General features: G+C 36.0%; 1 protein-coding gene across 2 annotated transcripts in view; it reads right to left on the bottom strand.

Annotated features, from left to right (window-relative positions):
* Window positions 1-1,262: 1,262 nt before the first annotated feature.
* The window catches only part of SP4 (Sp4 transcription factor), an 80,590-nt gene continuing 58,471 nt past the window's right edge, over window positions 1,263-23,381 (bottom strand). For both annotated transcript variants that reach the window (XM_069586648.1, XM_069586650.1), the window contains exon 6: window positions 1,263-4,685. In XM_069586648.1, the coding sequence (XP_069442749.1) occupies window positions 4,438-4,685 (248 nt within the window). In that variant the 3' untranslated portion in view covers window positions 1,263-4,437. The remainder of the gene's footprint in view (window positions 4,686-23,381) is intronic.

Genomic DNA, 23,381 nt, shown 5'->3' with positions numbered 1-23,381 from the left:
TGTGAACTGGACATTAGCATTTGGGCAATAAATACAGTAACGAAAGTCAGATGTACTAAATAATAAAGTATTTCATATGTTTTGCACGTATCTGAAGTCTCTGCACTCTTTTAAGCATCTGAAGTTTTAAATTAAAAAAAGCAAGCTATACAATCTTTTCTTTATATTTTGAAGTTATCATGAATAGCATTATAAACTATACCAAATTATACAGTGTTAGAACTGCTTCAACTTACCTAACTTATTATATCATCAGTTTTATGTAGGATAAGATAAAAAGCATTACTTTTTTGGGGTTTTCTTTGATTCAGTCTAGGTTCCTGGTTCCTGGTTGAGACTGAAGCTCCTAGAAGTCCAAGAATCAAACTCGTACTACCACATAAGAAGTTTACCACTTGCATTATCCCTTTAGTACACTATCATCCTGATGCTTCCAAATGTGAATTTTTCAAATAACTGAAATACATTTCTAGTTTGATACAAATATTTTGAAAAATTTAGTAAGACCTCTTTACTGGTCATTTGGCAGAATAAAATTTACCTGTTTTTTGATTCAGGAGCTGTTAATGAACATATATTATACACTAGCCATGACTTTACCTTACAGTTTTACTATAGAAGGCATCTACCCAAACACAATGTAGGCCCTGTAATACAGATGTAAAAAGAATTTTTGGCATCCTGTGGACCAAAGTATTAATACTTACCTGCTGCCTAAAATTCTCTGCTCCTCACATGATGATATGTAATATAGCCTGGGTTTGGAAATCTGGTAACTAAAGTTATAGCAGTACATTTATTATGTCAGTTAAGGTTCTGTATGAGATTTGCAGAGGTCTCCCAAGAGGAAAAGCAAATAGCTTTTGCTTTTAGACTGTGTCATCTACATGGCATGCATTGCTTCTTACTGCTTCTGTAAGCTTAAATAATATTTTAATTATGTTTTCATTTGCAGCTCTTCCTACAATTTCCTAACATTTACTGCTTAAAAATATCTAAGTAAAAAATGTACCTAAATCAAATTTTAATTTCCACAAACGTCTAGAGCAATGGCTACAAATTAACATGAAATTTGAATTGGTGTTCTTTGGTGATATGTTCAGAGAAATGGTGACCATATCTTAATACTAGGAATTATGAAGAGTTGCCAATACATTTTCTAGTGAGAACATTACTTTCCAGTGTTCATCGTTATAAGAAGGTTGATAGTTCAAACAATTTATTGCTGCTTTATAGTATACATAATTAAATGAAGAAACATGTTAAACTCAAGAGAATTTTTAATAGGTTACTTGCAATTGTTATTGCAGGCAACAACTTGTACATGATTTTATTTCCAAATCCACAAAAAACAAATTTTATACAAATCAGCACTGTAAAAATGTCAATTACAGCCCCAGAGGCTTTGCTGGCAGAATAATTGTCTAAATTCTAGGATATGGGAAACAAGTTCTTTTCTGGATTCATCTTTTTTTTTTTTCTTTCTTTTTTTTTTTTACAAAAAAAAAATTTACAAGTGAAATGTTACTACAAAACTTTTTATAAGGAATTTTTGCAAAACATTTACATTTTACCATCAACTATTTCTGTTTTAAAATCATTATGTAGATTTAATACCCTATGCTGCACATCAATTTATGTGGGATGACAACTTAGTGACATGCATAAAAAAACACCACAAGGCATTAAAATGAAGACTTAAATACAAATATTGTTGCAATAAAACAGTTATAAAATTGAAAAATAGGACCTAAACATCATGCTTATCTAAGTTTGACAAATTAACTTTTTCTCCTAGATTACACACTTTTATTACTGCTCTCATGAGAGTGTGATAAATAATGACTTAACATCAAGTTCTAATGTAATCAGCAACACATACACAAACCTAACCAAAGAAAGTATTCTGTAAGAAAAAACTATTCTAACACTGGAGTTCTACCATGATAAATACATAGCTTTGCACTGATAATTACAATAAAGAAAAGTTTTATAACAGTGGCAAAGGGAATGAACAGTGAAATGTCATTAAACAAGACTCTACTGCACATCTGTGCCCTATTACTTATAACAGCTATATCCCACTGAGTCAAATAAAGGACATTGAAATTTACGATTCTTATAAGACAGAAGAGTGGATTCAGAATGGTTTGCAGAACAGACTGTCAAAATATTTCTAATTTCAGTGGTGAAATGTGCACCTGCTAACACAAATTAATATACTTTATATGCTATAAAGCTATCCAGATTCAGTTTCTTAAATTTATAATAGGCCTCATTGTTGATTAAAAAATAACTTCCACTTCTGAGGCGCATACATAGGTATGCATTAAAAATGGTTCATAGAATAATGGTGCAGAGAGCTCACACTCAGTATTAACAACAACAAAAAGTGTCACTCTGAGGAAACATGATTCAAACATTAGGAAAGTTTCTTTGCATAAAAAAATTTATAGCACTGATTGTGTAGCATAATGATAGATAAAATATATATTTGATGTTTCAGCTCCTATATAATAAAATTAAAATTAACACTACCAAATGCTCCTCTGTACCAAACAAAACAACAAACTGATTCTGATGTTTTAAAGCCAGATACATCAGTTGTTAAGAGTACATTAAATAAAATATACAAAACAATTTACAAAATCCAACTAAAATTTAAAGACTTTGTTACAAGTCTACAAAAGCTTTAAGAAACTTGAAATTTATAACCACAGTGTAAAAATTTTTTTTCCTTTAATCTCAAAGCTTTTTTATACAAACTGAAAGCACAAAAGACCTTCAGTTTTATATAACGCTACAAAGGGCTGGCCTAAAGTGTACATAGTGTAAACAGTGATCATTACAGTATTTCTCCTTCATCAAAAATACAAGAAACATCACAATTTCAGAAGAGAATTCGCATGAGTAGTACTTTTTCTGAAATAATAGAGAATGTACAAGAAAATAACATACACCTATACTCAAACAGTCCCCAAACTAATGGTGTTAATTAACCAAGTATTTAAAAACTTCAGTTTTCAAATGGTGAATTCCAACTGCATTATAATTCACTGTAAATATATTTTTAAATATGAAATATCTTACTAATATTTAAGCTACTGGCATAGTTCAAATTTTTTTATAGGAAACTTTTGGCCATCTTTCCTATTAAGATCCTTGTACAATGAAATACATTTATTTCTTTAATCACTTATAACTGACTGATATTTTTAAAAAATACTTTTTGTTTCATAGCATCACATCTGTTATACATTTGTTAGGATGTCTTCTTAAGGAAAATTCAGTTACTGGTATAACATAAAGTCATTACTGTGTTATAAATCCTTAATCAGCCTCTAAAACAGTGCTAGAAATAAAATGGGATTGGCTAATTTTCAGCAAAGAGGAAAACAGAAATTATAATGTAGGTAAAAGATAATTTTCTGCTGGCCTTAAAAAAAGTGTGATAATTCTTTCTTTGGCTACCATGTCAAAGCATAAAGAATTTTGCACATTGTCAACGTAACTCATATTTACAGACTATGAAACTACAGGACAATTTAAACTCTATGCAAATATTTCCAATATAAACATTTAAAATGAACTTTGTGGTTCAACCTAGTGTTAGGAATATAATCAATCCTAACTTCAAAGCCATACCTGTTAAGTTGCCTCATTTTATTTTTCTGAAGCTATTATGAATTTTGTTTTAACCATTTTCCCCCCAGTATTTTCCTACAGTTTCAATCTAAAATTTAACCTAAGGTTTAGCTCTAAGTTCCTCTTGTGTCTCCAAATGGAGAAAGTAATTGGATTTCACTGATTGTCTGCATACGCACTACTACAATGTAGTGGTAATAAAGATCTGAGATGCCTCTCAGATTATGTTTTTGGAACTTACCTAATTTAACTGTTGAAGAATTTCTAATATTTAGAAAAGACGGCCAAACCTATTTTCAACTGATTTTCCAAAAATCAAGCTAAGGAAATAAAGCATTATCTCTATCATCAGTTAACTGTTTTCTGTGATTTGGGGGGAAAAATCCACATAAATATTACTGACTGAATTTATAACAAAGTACTTTCAAAGAAAACAAGTCCAATTAAGGTCCAGTCTGCAAACTACTGAGGTCTGTCTTTTTAAACATGTTAACACATGATGTTAAGAGAGGGGAAGATTCAGTTTAAAGATTATGTGATATATCTCCAAATAACTACAACGTACATAATATGGAGGAAATACTTTTCTATCTGTTTCCAGTATATCAGTTTGCTTTTGTATTTTTAAAAATTCAACACTTCATGTGCTGACCCAAAATCTTGGAATACTTAAAGAAGCCAAGAATGAAAACATGATTTCCTACTCTGTAATCCACTTGACCAGCCCATTTCCAGATTTTCAAAGGTGTGTAAACTTAAGTGCAGCACTAGAGGTCTCTATTATAAATAACTTCAGAATTCTTCCATGTTGGTTGAAACATTGGGAGTTGCTGGGTTTGAATCTTGAGAAATGGCTGCAACTGTGACAATTCTTGGGGAGCCAAGCACCTCTGTAACAGATGAGTCCAGTTCTCCGGAGGTAACAATGGCAAGAGCTGTCCCACCACCTTTTTTATTCTGGTGCGTTTTGACATGTTTGGAGAGATGATCACTCCGCATAAATCTTTTAGAACATTCTGGACATTCAAATCTCTTTTCACCTAAACAGAAAAATAGTAAATAAAAAGCAATTCACTTTATCTACATGAAATTATCATTTAAAATAATTTCTCTTCTTTTTCAACAGCTGCAAAATACTTTGTTTCTATTTCAAAATGCCAATAAACACACAGTGCAGTATAGGACAAAGACCAGGTGACTGGGAATAAAAGAACTGTGCTAAAGTCCTGATTCTGCTAAGAACTGAAAATAAAACTGTTTCCTCAGCTTCCCTATCTACAAAATAAGAAGGTTTCTAACACATGATCTCAAAAGTCTCCTCCAGTTATAACTGCATAATATCAAAGCTCATATCCACTCTTTCTTAAAAACTATTGTCAAAGTTTTGGACATAATGACCAGAGGCAGGAAATACCTTGAAACTACTTCAAATAAAATCAGTTAATAATTTTACAGTGTACTGAGTTTCTTTACAAGGTAAAAAATGAGAGTGGGGCAAACACTACATTTCAAATTTAATACAGTTTTTAGATCTTGCAGAATTAGACTGTTAGGTTCTGGTAGACAGAGTGATCCTTATCTCTTTAAAAGTTATAAGACAGTTCTATTGGAAGTAACTACTTCTGTATTTTAGAAAAAAATGATTTTGTTTTTATGTATAATAGTCAGGGGCACATAAAAATTCAGTTAATTGATATATCATCACATTTATAATGGATAAATGATTAGCTTTATTTCTCTCCATAAAATTATTATTTAGAGGAAAGAAGCACTATTTTCCCATAATAATAAAACTATTATCCCATAATAATAATAGAACTTAAGAAAATAAGAAAATCCAATTTGGCTTAATTCTTCTACCTGGCCCTCCTTTGGACTGACCAATAGAAAAATCTATAGGTTCAAGTGTCAGATATTATCCCCTCTTCTTTATGTGTTTGCTTTTATTTAAAAAAGAATTGCATGTGATTCACTGAAATTTCCTTTCTCTTTTCAAAGAAAAATTAAATGAATGGATAAAATCCTTAAGGTATAAATAAAGCCAGTTAAGTTTTAAGGCAAAATGACTTGCATTTTATGAATGCTAGCACTGAAGCAAGGACCAAAAAGAACAATTAAATGAGGGTTTATGTTTAGGATCAATCTTGAGCTCCTTTATCTTTCAGGCGTCCCATTTTATTTCAAAAGAAAAATTCAAAGTGTACAAATTTAAAAGCTGGAAGAAATTTAAAGGATCTTATTTTACATTTTCATTTTATAGGTAAGTTGAGCCTCAAAAATTAATTTGCTTGGGAATCCCCCAATTAGTCATCCAATTAATTAATAAAAGAGCAGAATTCAAGACATCTGATTTCTAATTCAGGTATTATGTATTAAATCACCTGTAGTAGAGATCTCTATTCTTTTATAGCAATGATAACCAAGAATAATCAGAAAGATATCAGGTAGTGATGGCTTGAAGGCATGAGCTTTATTCAGTAAACACTGAATCAATGGGTGACCAACTTGTACACACTGGCTGTTTAATAAACATGCGTTAGCTGTGGTATTTATTCACGAACTCAGTTATTTTTCAATAAGTATTAGACTGGTGCAAAAGTAATCGTGGTTTTGCACTGCTGAACTTTGCCATTTGATACTAGAATACATTCTTAAATAAACGTAGTTGCATTATACATCATTTTAATGTGCAGGTCTCGCTTTATTTGTTTTCTTTTTGCTAATGTCTTAGTACTTAATGTTTATATTTTAGACCAGACAAATGATGTTTGACAAAAAGCAAATTTGAGCGATTTTCTTATTCTAGTTTAAATGGGTAGTAAAGCATCAGAGACAACTCATAACATTAACAACATGTCTGGCCCAGGAACTGCTAATGAATACATAGTACACTGGTGGTTCCAAGTTTTGTAAAGCAGAAGGGAGCCTTGAAGATGAGGGGTGCAGTGGCCGGCCATTGGAAATTGACAATGACCAATAAAGAGTAATCATCAAGCTCTTACAACTACATGAGAAGTTGCTGAAGGACTCAGTGTCGACGATTGAAACAAACCGGAAAGGAAAAAGGAAAAAGCTCGGTAAGTGGGTGGGTGCTTCATAAGCTGACCGGAAATGAAAAAAATGCAGGTGACCCTGGTTTGATTCCTGGGTGAAGAAGATCCCCTGGAGAAGGGTAGGCTACCCACTCCAGTATTGTTGGGCTTCCCTGGTGGCTCAGCTGGTAAAGAATCTGCTCGCAATGGGGGAGACCTGGGTTCCATTCCTGGGTTGGGAAGGTCCCCTGGAGAAGGGAACAGCTACCCACTCCAGTATTCTGCCCTGGAGAATTCCATGCACTGTGTAACTTTCACTTCACTTTTCTTATTTTACAAAACAACAAGGAACCATTTCTTGATAGGATTGTGACATGCAACAAAAAATGGATTTTAGACAACTGGTGACGACCAGCTTAGTGGCTGGACTGAGATGCTCCAAAAGTACCTCCTAAAGCCAAATCTGCACCCACAAAAGGCCACGGTTACTGTTTGGTGGTCTGCTGTTAGTCTGACCAGTCACTACAGCTTTCTGAATCCCGGCAGAACCATTACATCTGAGAAATATGCTCAGCAAATCTATCAGATGCACTGAACACTGCAATGCATGCAGCCAGAACTGGTCAACAGAATGGGCCCAATTTCTCCAAGACAATGCCTGACTGCATGTGGCACAAACAATGCTTCAGAACTTGAGCAAACTGGGCTACAAAGTTCCGCCGCATCTGCCATGTTCACCTGAGTGCTCACCAACTGATGTTTCTTCAAGCACCTCAACAACTTTTTGCAGGGATAACGCATCCACAACTAGCAGGAGGCACAATACTTTCCAAGAGTTTGCCAAATCCCGAAGCATGGATTTTTAAGCTACAGGAATAAACAAACTTACTTCTCATTGGCAATAATGTGTTGACTGTAATAGTTCCAATTCTGTATAAAAAAGATGTGTTTGAGCCTAGTTATAATGATTTAAAATTCATAGTCTGAAACCACAAATATGTTTGTACCAACCTAATATTTGTGTTGCTCCAACACAATATTTGGAACAACTGCAGTATGACAGGTGATACAAAAATGAACAAGTCAGAGTCTCCGACTTTAAGCATCCATTATCTTGAGAGAGTCATCTGTTAACCACATGAAACTATTGGTACGAAAAGAGAAAGGAATTCAAGTCCCCAGCTACTCAGTACCAAACTTTAAGATAAATGAGAAATGATGGGAACATGGCTTTTGTGTGGACTTTCTAGTCTACTCCCAAGTGGTGTGGCTATCCAGTTAATTTCAAGCAATAAAAGTTGGCTAGAATCGCAAAATAAGTAAATTATGTTGTACAATTAAACTATCATTAGGGGAATGACATTTTAGTTCATTATCCTTTTTCCACAGAGAAGTGTGTCTTCTGTGGTGTAAGGAGACAATTTCCTACCTCTTTGGCAAACATTATCATTATACTTTATAAAATATAAGGAGGCAGAGAGTTCTTATACTAACTATATATCCTACAGTATCTTTTTTTGTATTTATATTTAGAATTATTTCAATAATTATTTTAGTAGGGTTAACACTTTTTATACTTAATGCAACTAGTTATCAAAACTGTCGATATTAGTTATTAATACTTACAGTGGGCAAAATGCCCCAACTCCCTAAAAAGATGCCCGTGTCCCAACCCCTGGAATTGTGTGTACGTTTCTTTTTTTTTTAATTTAAGGATAATTGCTTTACAGAATTTTGTTGTTTTCTGTCAAACCTCAACATGAATCAGCCATAGGTATACATATGTCCTCTCCCTCTTGAATCCCCTACAAAGATGCCTGGAATTCCAATCCCTGGAATTGTGTATACATTTTATCACATGCCAAAAGGGATGTGACTGAGTTTAAAAAGGTTACTATAGAGAGACTGCTCTTAATTATCGAGTGGGCCCAATCTAATCACATGAGCTCTTGAAAGCAGACAGCTTTCTTCAGCTGGAGTCAGAAAAATGCAGCAGGAGAAACTAGAAGTGTGAGAAGAACTTGACCTGTTGCTGCTGGCTGGCAGTGGGGGCAGTTTCCACGTGGAAAGTATGAGAAGGAATGTGGGTCACCTCCAGGAGCAAACATCAGCCCCCACTGACAGACAGCAAGGAAACAAGGACCACCATCCTACAACCGCGAACACTGAATTCGACTGTCAGTGAATATGTCTGGAAGCAGATGCTTCCCCAGAGACTTCAGTTGGGAACATGACCCAGTCAACACCCTGATTTCAACTTATGAGATGTTAAGCAGAGGACTCAGGCTGAGCCTACTAAGACTTCGGACTTAAACAGCTATATAAAAAAGTGTGTTTTAAGCTGCTAAATTTGGGATAGCTTGTCTTGGGAGCAGTAGCAAACTAATAAAGATAACACCTTGAAAAGATAAAGCATAATTCAAAAAGTAAATTACAGGTGATCTATAATATGGATCAAGATCTATAAAATATCTTCAAGTTTCAAAAGCATGTCAAGAAGAAATTTCAATTTTTTTTTCTCTAAGAAAATCTAAAGGATGTAACCAAACTGACTTTGGTTTAATAAACTGAATATTAAAAAACTGCATATCTTATCTAGATTATTAATAAAATGCCATGCTGTATGACATGATTATTCAAATATAGTAGTATTTATATATACTATATATATTTATACATATAAAAAGGATGTAAGTAGAAGATGCAAACTTAGAAATTATACAGATTATTTCCTAACATGATATAACAGCGTTTCTCTCAGAAAAAAAAATTAGCTGAGATTTTCAAATGGAATCATAGATTTGAAGGGATGAATGGAATAAAACATCTTTTAATTTTTATTTATTTGAGGTACTCCATCAAGAGCCAATCATTTAGCTGTCAGAGTCCTACCTATAATTTCATTTTCATGTTACACTTAAACCTAAGCTAATACAATGTAAAAAACACATTTATGAATATTTTTCAAAGCCTGCCATTTGATAACATATCTGCATATTCATCAACTAAAATAATTTCAAGAGTGACCTAAGAGATTTTATTAGTTTCCAAGGGCTACTATAAAAAACAAAACAAAAACAAAAAACCACCAACTGTGTGGCTTAGAGACAACAGACTCACAGTTATGGAACTAGATGCCAAAAATCAAGGTGTCAGTAGCACAATTCTCCCATCAAAGGCTCTAGAGAAGAATCCTTCCTTGCCTCTTCCCAGCTGTGGGTGACTTCTGGCGATCCTTGGTACTGGTTGGCTTGTAGGTGTAGCTCTCCAGTGTTTCCCTCTGCCTTCACATGGCCTTGTCCCTGTGTATCATCTCTTTATGATACGGATGTCTGTCCTTGGATTTAACGTCCACTAGGTCCTAAATGCTAGGCACTAGGAATAGTTATAACTTCCTCTTAATGCATCTCATCTGCAAAGAACTATCTCCCAATAAGGTCACATTCACAAATTCTATGGAGTAGAAACTGTCTCTCTGGGAGACACAATTCAACCCACTACAGGGACATTTTTAAATGTATGGCATTTGTTATAGCAAAGCAAAAAACATACCCTTTGCTCAATGGATAACTTCAATCAAACATCCATTTGTAGCATCTATACAATTTCTTTCCAGATTTTTATATATAATTCACTTTACAGAAATTATATATTGATTTGTTCTTAAAAACCTAATTATTCAAACTGAGAAACCTGTAGTCCCTGGATCCCTCCAATGCCTATTGGATAGTCCTATCAGTCCCCCCTGGACACCTCTTCATGAGTACCCTTAATTCTCCCCTATCATTACCTGGGGATAAAAGTAAATTAATAGAGGGAGAAATGATAATTTGAGAGAAGTTATGTGGCTTAAGTTTTCTTAAAGACAGATAAAGGAAAGTTAAGTGGGAGTAACAAGAAATAAGACTTGAGGGTGCTAAAGTATGAGAGTGAAAATATTAAGAAACCTATGAGTCACATGGCTGTTATCATTATTATTGATGCTGAATATAATGATTTTATTTTTAAAATAAAACTGTTAAATAATGTGCTAAAAAAAAAAGACTTGAGAAGGTTTAGATAATTACTAAGGCAATGTGAAAGCTGAAGAAAAGAGTAAGATTGATAAGATGTTCTGAGAGACTGGCTGAGATTTGAGACCATGAAATTTGTAGACATCAATCTACATCATGAGAATTTTTTCATTTCCTCCTTCAGCAATTATCTGCTCAAACAGAGAAGCCCTTTTGGTCATTTTCTTATTAATACTTGTTTAAAAGGCAATCTTATCTACTCTAATGGTTTTAACTATCATTTATAAATTGATGGCTACATCAAGATACAGAGTCCTAAAATAGGAATTTGATCTCCCAGATATGCCATAGAATGCATCATTCAACATGTCACAAAAAGAACTCATTAACTTTCCTATCCTTATAATTCTCAGAAATAAAAGGGGAATTCCTCTCCAAAATATGAAAGAGACAATATTAGTAAAGAGAGTGACCAAAATTTAACTCCTCTGTGAAAAGACTCAGAAAACTGGGGGAAAAATAAACAATCAAATCAACTCATTTGGACTCTGTAAATTAATCAAGGGTTCCTGTAACTCAGGGAGTGTTTTATAAGGAAAATGGCTAATTCTTGGTAAGAACAGCAAGTTTTGTGGTGTTCCCAGCAGCCTGGTAGCCACCAGAGGGAGCAGAACAAAGTGAGAGCCCTTTCAAAACTTCTTTCCCAAACAATCATCATTGCTTCTTTGGAAGACTTAAAATATTGTTGCAGTCAACATTCCTTGGAAGTGCTCCAATGCAAAAAGTCTTCCTCCAGGAATAGAGAAGAGCATGTATTTGTCTAAAACAATTATAGACAAGTATTTTAACTTCATGGATACCTGAAACAATGACTAATACTTGGGCCAAATAATATACAGATAAACAAAAAACTTAAAAAGCTCAGAGGTATGAGATAGCCATAGGGGCTCTAAAAAGTTCTGACATACTCCTTGGAATGTAGAAGCCACGTACATGCTTAGGGCTGTGAACATACTCAGGAGAAGGGTTGAAAAGAACCAAACTCTCACTTTTAAGGCCTACCTATCCTTTGAGGCTCCGTAAGAGAAGGAAGAGAACAAGCATTGTCTGGCTGAGAGCTGAGGGTCCCCCAACATGCACACAAAGCCTCTCAGAAAAGAGGGAGAGATTAATTGGTCTGAAAATTTCCCAAATTTGATGAAAAACATTCATATACACATGGAAGAACCACAACTAACTTTAAGCAGGTTAAATGAAAAGAAATTCACACTGAGACACATAATAATCGAACTGTTTGAAGTTAAAAAAAAAAGAATCTAGAAAGCAGCAAGAGAGAAGTGACTTATCATCTACAAAGGATCATCATAAAGAAAATCAGCTGATTTGTTTTTCATCAGAGATCATAGAGGTCTGAAAGCAATGGGATGATATATTCAATGAGGTGAAAGGAAAAGACCTATCAACCAAGAATTTTATATACTGCAAAAACATCTTTCAAAACTAGGGAGAAACTAAGATGTTTCCAGATTGATAAAAACTGAAGGAATCTGTCACACCTATAAGAAATGTTAAGGGAGGGGGGGGTGGTCCTTCAGGCTGAAATGAAAAATACTAAACGACAACTAGAATACACATGAGCAAATAAAGAATGCCACGTGAAGTAACTATACAGACAAACACAAAAGACAGCATAAATACGCTGTTTACTCATTTCCCCCCATCTAGTTTCAAACAAGACTGCATAAGGCTTATAAATCTGTGTTGAGGGGTACACCATATACAAAGATGCAATTAGTGAAAATAACAGCATAAGCAGAGGCAGAACTATGTAGGAGAAAGTTTTTGCATGCTACTGAAATAAAGCTGGTATTAATCCAAATTAGACTGTTAAAAGATGTGAACTGTAATACTCAAAGCAGGAACCACTAAGAAAACTACATATAGATATAAAACATGTATATATATTAATATATACACATACCTATATACATACCTATACCTACATGTATCAAAAAAAGATACAAAGTAATTAAAATAACACATGAGCAGTATTTAACACAAAATGTCAACAATGGAGAAACTCAGGAACAAAAAAGAAGACATGAAGACAAATAGAAAACAAATACTAAAATGGCAGAAGTCTTTATCAGTAATTGCCTTAAATATGAATTAAACTCTCCAAAAGGCAGAAATTGACAGGATGGATTTTAAAAAATGACACACCTTTATGCCATCTAAGAGAAACTACCTTTAAATTCAAAGACATGAGGAGGCTAAAAGGATGGAAAACAGATATACTGTGCAAACAGAGTTTGAATAGCTATACTAAAAATTACTTATTAAAGATAAAAATTACTACTGGAGATAAGGGTACTTTATAATAATAAAAGTATCACTCCACCAAGAAGCTGTAACACTTAGAAACATGTAAGTACCTACACCAAAAGAGCTCCAAACCACAAGAAGCAAAATCAACAGAAGCGAAGGGAGACAGACATTCCACACTATACCAATCCTTTTCCTGAATTCTCCATTTCAACTGCAGTAGTCATCATTGATATCTCTCATCTCTCTTCTCACATTTAATCAGTCACCAACTACTGTTAATTTTATTACACAGACATCTCTTAAACTGGTCCCAAGTATACCTTACAAATTCTGTTTTATTAGAATCTTACCAAAAGTTCCTACTGTCTTTACTAACTGGTCTCAAAATTATTCCCTAGAAATCTGTCTTCCATACAAATATCAAATGGTTGAAAATGAAAAAGTGACCATCTGATTATTGAAAATTTCCAATGGTTCCTCATTTCCTATAACTGCAGAAGAAAAATCAAATATATGTAACATCCTATTGATCTCCGCCTACCTTTTTTAATCTATTGTCACAAACATCATGGTTCCCAAACACTGAACTGCTTGTATATCCTGACATCATATCTTCTTGTATAAGTGGCTTCTAGTTCAAGATAAAAATTCTGACTCTGCTGCACTGACCAATCATGTAATTCCTGGCAACTTCTCTCTCCAATTCTCAGTTTCTTCATTTTTAACTGGGAATAGCAGAAATACCTATTTTATGTTACTGTTCAAAGGATGAAATGAGAAGGTGTATTTTAAAAAGCATTCAGAAACCCAGCACACTGAAGGAGATCAGTTATGTTAACTACTGCTGACTGTCACTGCTTGTCTGAACTTATTGCTTCCATGGCTCTTTCTAACTCATCACTATGTAACTCAACTTGGCTCAAGGAACTAAGTTTCAAGGCTTGATAAGGAAGTCAATCAACCTCTTAAGACTTACGTTTAGTCCTTATTTATAAAATGGTGGAACTACACAAAACTCTTTTCACGAGTCGCTCTGGCTCTAGACACATTGCATGAGGCATATGTGTGAAGCTGAGCAAGAAATTCATTGGAACTGTTAAAATAAAAATTAACTAGAAAATCTCCCTCAATTTTTAGACTGCAATTTCTCAAAGGTAAGTACTGTCTCACGCTTTTGAAAATGTTCCAATTTGCATACAGTTCTACATAGTTCTATGAGTTTTGATAAACACATTAAGTCACGTAGCTATCACCAAAATTCCAATATAGAAGAACTGCTTTCACTTAATAAAATTTCTTCTTGATGGTTTTTCACAGTCAAACTCTCCTCCATCACACATTAGGAAACACTGATCTGTTCTCCATTTGTACAGTTTTGATTTTTTTATTCCATCATGTAAATGGAATCATTCAATTGGTAGCCTTTTGAAGCTGGATGCTTTCACTTAGCATATGCATGTAAATTTCATCCATGTGGTTTTGTGTAGTAATAATTCATTCCTCTACTCTGTGGAGCAGTACTCCAACATATGGGTATACCACAACATTTCATCCATCTACCAGCTGAAGAATATTAGGGTTGTATACAGTTTGGGTGATTACACATAAATCTGTCATGTATATTCAAAGCTAGGATGAATACTTGGCAGGGGATATGGTTAGGTATCTGTTTAACTTTTATAAGAAAATTCCAAAATGTTTTTCAAAAGTGCTGTCATTCTGCATTCCCACCAGCAATGAAGTTCCAGCTCTGTAATTTTGTCAGTACTTCTAATTGTCAGGAGTTTAATGTTCTTACTTTTTGTTTTAGCCATTCTAATAAGTCACAGGTATCTTGTGGCAGTATTAATTTGCATTCCCCCAAATAAAAGATGACGCTGAGCATCTTTTCATGTGCTTATCTGTCACATGTATATTCTCTTTAGTGAAGTGTCTAGATCCTCTGACAATTCTTAACAAGTCTTCATCTAATAATTCTAACATGTGGATCATCTTGACAGGGTGGATACATAGTACGCTGAGTAATTCTGGATTGCCTCCTGGACATTTTTTATACTATTTCATGGTGACTCTGGGTTCTATCACAAATCCTCTAGAGAACAGTTCTATTTTAGCAAAACAATCCCTTTAGGTTCATACTAAAAGCGACAGCTTGCCTTCTTTGATCAGTAATTTCAATATTAATTTATTTTTAAAGACTTCATTATGCTCTTTGAGTATGCCTAGCACATGTCAGAGATTAGGCGGTGGTTTATTTCAGTCTTTGAGGCCTCTGCTATGGTTCTTGGGGATTGTTCTGTGCATGTGCAGTACAGAGTTGAGTCCAGAACTTACTTTATTCTGTACAGAAAATAGGGGATCACCTTTTATAGATCTCTACAAACTTATCCTCATACTCTCCAATCCCCAAGTGTCCTTTCTTTCTGGTTTCTCTGGGCAGAAAGCCAGTATTCTGGGGGGGGGGGGTTCCTTCACTGTCCTGCACATGCATCATGGTTGGCATTACCTTCAGAGTGAAATGGCAAAGAAAGAAAAAAAAAAAAGTAATTCCCCTCATATTCACTGAGGGCCCAATATTTCCTGATTCCTCTAACCAAACATAAAGGTATTTTCTCAATATTTTAGCAGCTTATGCAGACACTACTACAGTGCAACCCACAAACAGGCTGGCCTTGGAGTCAAGCGTCCCTTTTCTCAGTTCTCTTGCCAGATATACATGGTTTCTCCTAAAGTATTTGCTGTTTGTACCTGCTAATCAGGGCCCACAGGGTCAAAGTTGGTAGAACAAAAGGAAAAAAAGTCCTGTGAAACTCACTTCTATTATGCATTGTTATGTAAGTTTAACTGGATCACATTTCTGCAAATAAGAATAGAGATTATCAAGGAAGAGGATATGTTCTAGAAAAGAGCCAATTTGTTTCTTGTAGAACTCTGTAGAGTATGGAACTAAAATAATAAGAGGGAGATATGGAGTATAAAACAGTAAACTGAAGCCTATACATGGAATATTAGCCCTACTGTTAAAAAACTGGGGCAAAATATTTGAGAATTTCTATCTAAAGAAATATGGTCCCACATTGTAGTACTACATGTTGATAATTAGGTCCCTTTCAATATAACACACTGTGCCCCTACTCAATTTCCTAAAAAGAAGGCCACCAGTTAACAATGATTTCACATTCTTTCACTTAAACATATTTGTCAGTCACCTTCATCATTGTCATGATCATCATCATCACCATCTATTTAAACAAAAGCCTGGGATCACTGGACAATGCACGTAAGCCTACCTCGGAAAAAGCGAAATACAGACAAAAAAATATGACCCTGGAGGAAACATGAGACTTCCAGTAAGCTCCTGTATTCATACAATAAGAACAAGATGCAACAAAAAAGAAACAAAAATCACTCTTAGAAATTAAAAAACACTTCAACAAAAATACCTGAAGCTAAAGTTACGGAATTTCATTGAAAATATAAGAAAAGGTAAAAAGACAAGTAAAAGAAAAGGTGCAAAAAAAAATCAATATAGGGAGTCCAACATACATCTAGAAGGAGTCCAAAATGAGCAAAACATAAAAAAGGGTGAATGAGTGGATGTAGGGTGGTGAGGGAGGACCCAGAGTTGAAAATTCCATCCAGAATTGTATCATAAATGAAAACCTACGCTTACATACATTTTATGAAATTCAGTTCAGTTCAGTCACTCAGTCGTGTCTGACTCTTTGCAACCCCATGAATCGTAGCACGCCAGGCCTCCCTGTCCATCACCAACTCCCGGAGTTCACTCAGACTCATGTCCATCGAGTCCGTGATGCCATCCAGCCATCTCATCCTCTGTCGTCCCCTTCTCCTCCTGCTCCCAATCCCTCCCAGCATCAGAGTCTTTTCCAATGAATCAACTCTTTGCATGAGGTGGCCAAAGTACTGGAGTTTCAGCTTTAGCATCATTCCTTCCCAAGAAATCCCAGGGCTGATCTCCTTCAGAATGGACTGGTTGGATCTCCTTGCAGTCCAAGGGACTCTCAAGAGTCTTCTCCAACACCACAGTTCAAAAGCATCAATTCTTCGGCGCTCAGCCTTCTTCACAGTCCAACTCTCACATCCATACATGACCACAGGAAAAACCATAGCCTTGACTAGACGGACCTTAGTCAGAAAAGTAATGTCTCTGCTTTTGAATGTCTAGGTTGGTCATAACTTTTCTTCCAAGGAGTAAGTGTCTTTTAATTTCATGGTTGCAGTCACCATCTGCAGTGATTTTGAGCCCCCCAAAATAAAGTCTGACACTGTTTCCACTGTTTCCCCATCTACTTCCCATGAAATTAACAGAATACTAAAGATTATAAGAAAGCTTAGGATGAGGGCATATCAAAAGGATGGAGGAGCCAATCTGAAACAACTTTCAATGGCCAAAAATAGAACAAAGTGAGGAAGATAATGAACACAGAAATAGCTGGTTTTATAAAGCTTTGCTTTACTGTGCTTTGCAAATAACTGTTTTTTAAAAATTGAATGTTAGTGGTAACCTGTATCCAGCAAGTCTATCAGCACCATTTTTCCAACAGCATCTGCTCACTTCATATCTTTGAGTAACATTTTGGTAACTGCAATATTTCACATTTTTGCATTACTTTATATTTGTTAGGCTGATATGTGATCACTGATCTTTGATGTCACAAGTCACTGAAGGCTCAGATGACACTTGACTTATTCTTTTTCAGTAATAAAGCATTTTAAAATTAAGGTATGTACATTGTTTTTTAGAATGCTGCTGTTGTCAGGCACTAAGCTGTGTCTGACTCCTTTTGCAACTACAGGGACTATAGCCCACCACGCTTCTCTGTTCATAATTTCCCAGGCAAGAATACTGAAGTGCATTGCCATTTCCTTCTCCAAGATGTAACACTTCTGTATGCTTAAATAGACTACAGTATTATGTAAACATAACTTTCACATGCACTGCGAGACCAAAAAATTAGTGTGACTGGCTTTACTGAGATATTCACTCTTCACTGAGGTCTTCACTCTTCACTGAGGTCGTCTGGAACCAAACTGGGACTATCTCTGAGATGTGCTTGTAACAATGAAATTGGATGATAACTCAAAAACCAAATATTCATGAACAAATATCATCAGTTCAATTCAGTTGCCCACTTGTGTCTGACTCTGGGTCGCCATGGACTGGCGCATGCCAGGCCTCCCTGTCCATCACCAACTCCTGGAGTTTACTCAAACTCACGTCCATTGAGTTGGTGATGCTCATCCTCTGTTGTTCCCTTCTCTTCCAGCCTTCAATCTTCCTCAGCATCAGGGTCTTTTCAAATGAGTCAGTTCTGCACATCAGGTGGCCAAGTGTGGGATTTCAATTTCAACATCAGTCCTTCCAATGAATATTCAGGACTGATTTCCTTTAGGATGGACTGGTTGGATCACCTTGCAGTCCAAGGGACTCTCAAGAGTCTTCACCAACACCATAGTTCAAAAGCATCATCTCTGGCGCTCAGCTTTCCTTATAGTCTAACATCCATACACGACTACTGGAAAAAAACATAGTCTTGATGAGACAGACCTTACTTGGCAAAGTAACATCACATTTTAATATGCTGTCTAGGTTGGTCATAACTTTTCTTTCAAGGAGTATGCGTCTTTTAATTTCATGGCTGCAGTCACTATCAAGAGCAATTTTGGAGCCCAAGAAAATAAGGTATCTCATTGTTTCTCCATCTATTTGCCATGAAGTTATGGGACCGGATGCCATGATCTTAAGTTTTCTGAAAGTGGAGCTTTAAGCCAATTTTTTCACTCTCCTCTTTCATCAGTTTAGTTCAGTCGCTCAGTCGTGTCCGACTCTTTGCAACCCCATGAACCGTAGCACGCCAGGCTTCCCTGTCCATCACCAACTCCCGGAGTCTACCCAAATCCATGTCCACTGAGTCGGTGATGCCATCCAAACATCTCATTCTCTGTCATCCCCTTCTCCTCCTGCCCTCAATCTTTCCCAGCATCAGGGTCTTTTCAAATGAGTCAGCTCTCTACATCAGGTGGCCAAAGGACTGGAGTTTCAGCTTCAACATCAGTCCTTCCAATGAACACACAGGACTGATTTCCTTCAGGATGGACTGGTTGGATCTCCTTGCAGTCCAAGGAGTTCTCAAGAGTCTTCTCCAACACCACAGTTCAAAAGTATCAGTTCTTTGACGCTCAGCTTTCTTTATAGTCCAACTCTCACACCCATACATGACTACTGGAAAAACCAAAGCTTCGATTAGACAGACCTTTGTTGGCAAAGTAATGTCTCTGCTTTTGAATATGCTGTCTAGTTTGGTCATAACTTTCCTTCCAAGGAGTAAGCGTCTTTTAATTTCATGGCTGCAGTCACCATCTGCAGTGATTTTGGAGCCCCCCAAAATAAAGTTTGCCACTGTTTCCACTGTTTCTCCATCTATTTGCCATGAAGTGATGGGACCAAATGTCATGATCTCCGTTTTCTGAATGTTGAGCTTTAAGCCAAGTTTTTTCACTCTCGACTTTCACTTTCATCAAGAGGCTCTTTAGTTCTTCACTTTCTGCCATAAGGGTCGTGTCATCTGCATATCTGAGCTTATTGGTATTTCTCCCGGCAATCTTGATTCCAGCTTGTGCTTCATCCAGCCCAATGTTTCTCATGATGTAGTCTGCATGTAAGTTAAATAAGCAGAGTGACAAAATACAGCCTTGATGTACTCCTTTTCCTATTTGGAACCAGTCTGTTCAATGTCCAGTTCTAACTGTTGCTTCCTGACCTCCATATAGGTTTCTCAAGAGGCAGGTCAGGTGGCCTGGTAGTTCCATCTCTTTGAGAATCTTCCACAGTTTGTGGTGACCCACACAGTTAAAGGCTTTGGGATAGTCAATACAGCAGAAATAGATGTCTTTCTGGAACGCTCTTGCTTTTTTGATGATACAGCAGATGTTGGCCATTTGATCTCTGGTTCCTCTGCCTTTTCTAAAACCAGCTTGAACATCTGGAAGTTCATGGTTCATGTACTGTTGAAGCCTGGATGGAGAATTTTGAGCATTACTTTACTAGCATGTGAGATGAATGCAATTGTGCGGTAGTTACAGCATTCTTTGGCATTGCCTTTCTTTGGGATTGGAATGAAAACTGACCTTTTCCAGTCCTGTGGCCACTGCTGAGTTTTCCAAATTTGCTGGCATATTGAGTGAAGCACTTTCACAGCATCACCTTTAAGGATTTGAAATAGCCACCTGGAATTTCATCACCTCCACTTGCTTTGTTCACAGTGGTGGTTCCTGAGGCCCATTAGACTTCACATTCCAGGATCTCTGGCTTTAGGTGAGTGATCACACCATCGTGATTATCTGGGTTGTGAAGATCTTTTTTGTACAGTTCTTCTGTTTATCCTTCCCACCTCTTCTTAATATCCTCTGCTTCTGTTAGGTCCATACCATTTCTGTCCTTTACTGAGCCCATCTTTGCATGAAATGTTCCCTTGGTATCTCTAATTTTCTTGAAGAGATCTCTAGTCTTTGCCATTCTATTGTTTTCCTCTATTTCTTTTTTCCTTTTTTTTTTTTTTAGTTTTTATTTTTATTTATTTTTTTTTTTTAGTTTTTTTATTTTTTAAATTTTAAAATCTTTAATTCTTACATGTGTTCCCAAACATTTGCACTGATTACTGAGGATGGCTTTCTTATCTCTCCTTGCTATTCTTTGGAACTCTGCATTCAAATGGATATATCTTTCCTTTTCTCCTTTGCTTTTTGCTTCTCTTCTTTTCACATATTTTGGAAGGCCTCCCTAGCCAGCCATTTTGCTTGTTTGCATTTCTTTTTCTTGGGGATGGTCTTGCTCCCTGTCTCCTGTACAATGTCACAAACTTCCACCCATACCATAGAGGTGAAAATAAATGATGGAATAAACAAATCATTGGGGAAAAACGTATAAATCTTCATTACACAAGAGGCACAACTAAAAATTATACCAACAGTGAGGGGAATAGTAAATAGTCTTTAGCACATCACAGTAACATCACACAGAACATTACATTGTATCTTCAGGCAAGATACAATGAGGAATGCTAAAAGTGAAAATAGTATTTTTTTTAAAGAAAAAACAGGACATTTGTGTAGACTCAAAGAATAGCCTCCAACATATTTACTAACTACTATGGTTAAGTCCACAAATTCTTTGATGCACTTCCCTCTAGGCTATGGAGCTTAATAAATTTTCCCCTTGAACACTGAATGGACTTAGTCACTTGCTTCCAATAAATAAAACACGGAAAGGAAAAAAGAAAAACTTTACAGTGGATATACCTAGCAAGTACTATCTTAACTAACTCATTAATATTAACATCACCAATAATAAGATATACTGACATCATGTACTCCCTGATATGATGCAATTAAACACAGACAATTCATAACTTCAGTCTAATCATGAGAAAATATCAGGCAAACACAAAATGAGGGATATTCTATAAGATACCTCATCTTACTTTAAAGTGTCAAGGTAAGAAAAAGATCAGGGGAAAAAAAATGAAATTTCACAGACTTCAGGAGTAAAGGTCTATGACAAATAAATGTAATGTGGTACTCTGGACTGAATCCTGCAAGAGAAAAAGTATATTTGTGGGAAGCCTGTAGTTTCATTGATAGACCTGTACCAATGTTAATTTCTTAACACTGTATTATGGTAGGCATTAGCAATAACGGAAGCTAGATGATGCTGAAGCTGAAACTCCAATACTCTGGCCACCTCATGCGAAGAGTTGACTCACTGAAAAGACCCTGATGCTGGGAGGGATTGAGGACAGGAGGAAAGGGGGACGACAGAGGATGAGATGGTTGGATGGCATCACCAACTCGATGGACATGATTTTGAGTGAACTCCAGGAGGTGGTGATGGACAGGGAGGCCTGGCATGCTGTGACTCATGGGGGTCACAAAAGTCGGTCATGACTGAGCAACTGAACTGAGATGAAGGGTATTTGTGAACTCTCTCTACTATTTTTGCAACTCCTCTGTAAATATAGAATTACTTCAAAATAAAAAGTTAAAATAAGCTCTTAAAAGCTAGTGGGGAAAAATTAGGTCACCTACCAAAGAATAAGAGTAACAGTAACTTATCATTAGTAAAACAGTTGCAAGAAGACAATAGAGCAGTGCCATTAATGCTTCAAGAAAATAGTTTTCAGCCTAGAATTCTGTGTTAGCCAAACTATCAGTTAAGTTGAAAAGCAAAAGTAAAGGCATTTTCAAACACATTTACTTCCCTATGCCTTTTTGTAGGAAGCATTTCAGAATGTTTTCCAGAAACAAAGGGAATAAACTGAGAAAACTGAGGATGTAAGATCTTGAGAACTGGATCCAAACCAACAGAGCAGGGATGAAAGGTTTCAGGATTATAGCTGTGCAGCAGTCCTAGAGAGCAATCAGTCAGTGTTTGATCAGAAAGCTGGAGACCTCCAGGAATAAGGAGAAACTGGATGGAGTTGATACTTCTCTTGAAAAGTTAAAATAACAAGAGGAGGTGATAAAGTTAACCAATGCAAGGGGGAAGAAGGCAATGTGAATCTTCGGGTGAAAAAAAAATATACAGGAAACAACATGCAACCCACATAATCATAGTCTATTACATAACCACAATTATTTATTAATTTTCAGTGTTAGAACTAAGTTATATAAAACAGGCTGCTGCTAAGTCACTTCAGTCGTGTCCGACCCTGTGCGACCCCATAGACAGCAGCCCACCAGGCTCCCTCGTCCCTGGGATTCTCCAGGCAAGAATGCTGGAGTGGGTTGCCATTTCCTTCTCCAATGCGTGAAAGTGAAAAGTGAAAGTGAAGTCGCTCAGTCATGTCGACCCTCAGTGACTCCATGGACTGCAGCCTTCCAAGATCCTCCATCCATGGGATTTTCCAGGCAAGAGTACTGGATTGGGGTGCCATTGCCTTCTCCGATATAAAACAGGCAGTGGTTATTAAAGAAAATGTAAGCATTTTAACATCAAGAGAAAGACGAGAGAGTAAAAGTCTAGGTGAGAGAAGTTAAAAGGCGGAAGAGATGGAAGCTGAAGGACAGACATGGCGACACGCTGTTACAGAGTGGTGTGCCGTGATACAACATGTGGCCTACACGCAATCAAAGAAAAGATTCAGAGTCGTTGCTGGTGTGAGGTGAGGTAAATTATTTTGGGAGGAGTGTTGAGTTCTGACAGTTTGTAACTTGGTGTCCCTTTTTTAAGACAGAAGTATATTGATGTACAGTATTATATAAGTTATATAGGAGCATAATATAGTGATTCACTATTGTTAACGTTATACTTCATTTATAGTTATTACAAAATATTGGTGAT

The sequence above is a fragment of the Ovis canadensis genome, chromosome 4 (genome assembly GCF_042477335.2).
Source record: "Ovis canadensis isolate MfBH-ARS-UI-01 breed Bighorn chromosome 4, ARS-UI_OviCan_v2, whole genome shotgun sequence".
Taxonomy (NCBI): domain Eukaryota; kingdom Metazoa; phylum Chordata; class Mammalia; order Artiodactyla; family Bovidae; genus Ovis; species Ovis canadensis.
Note: the sequence above shows the minus strand (reverse complement) of the source record. Positions and strands in the feature narration are given on the sequence as shown.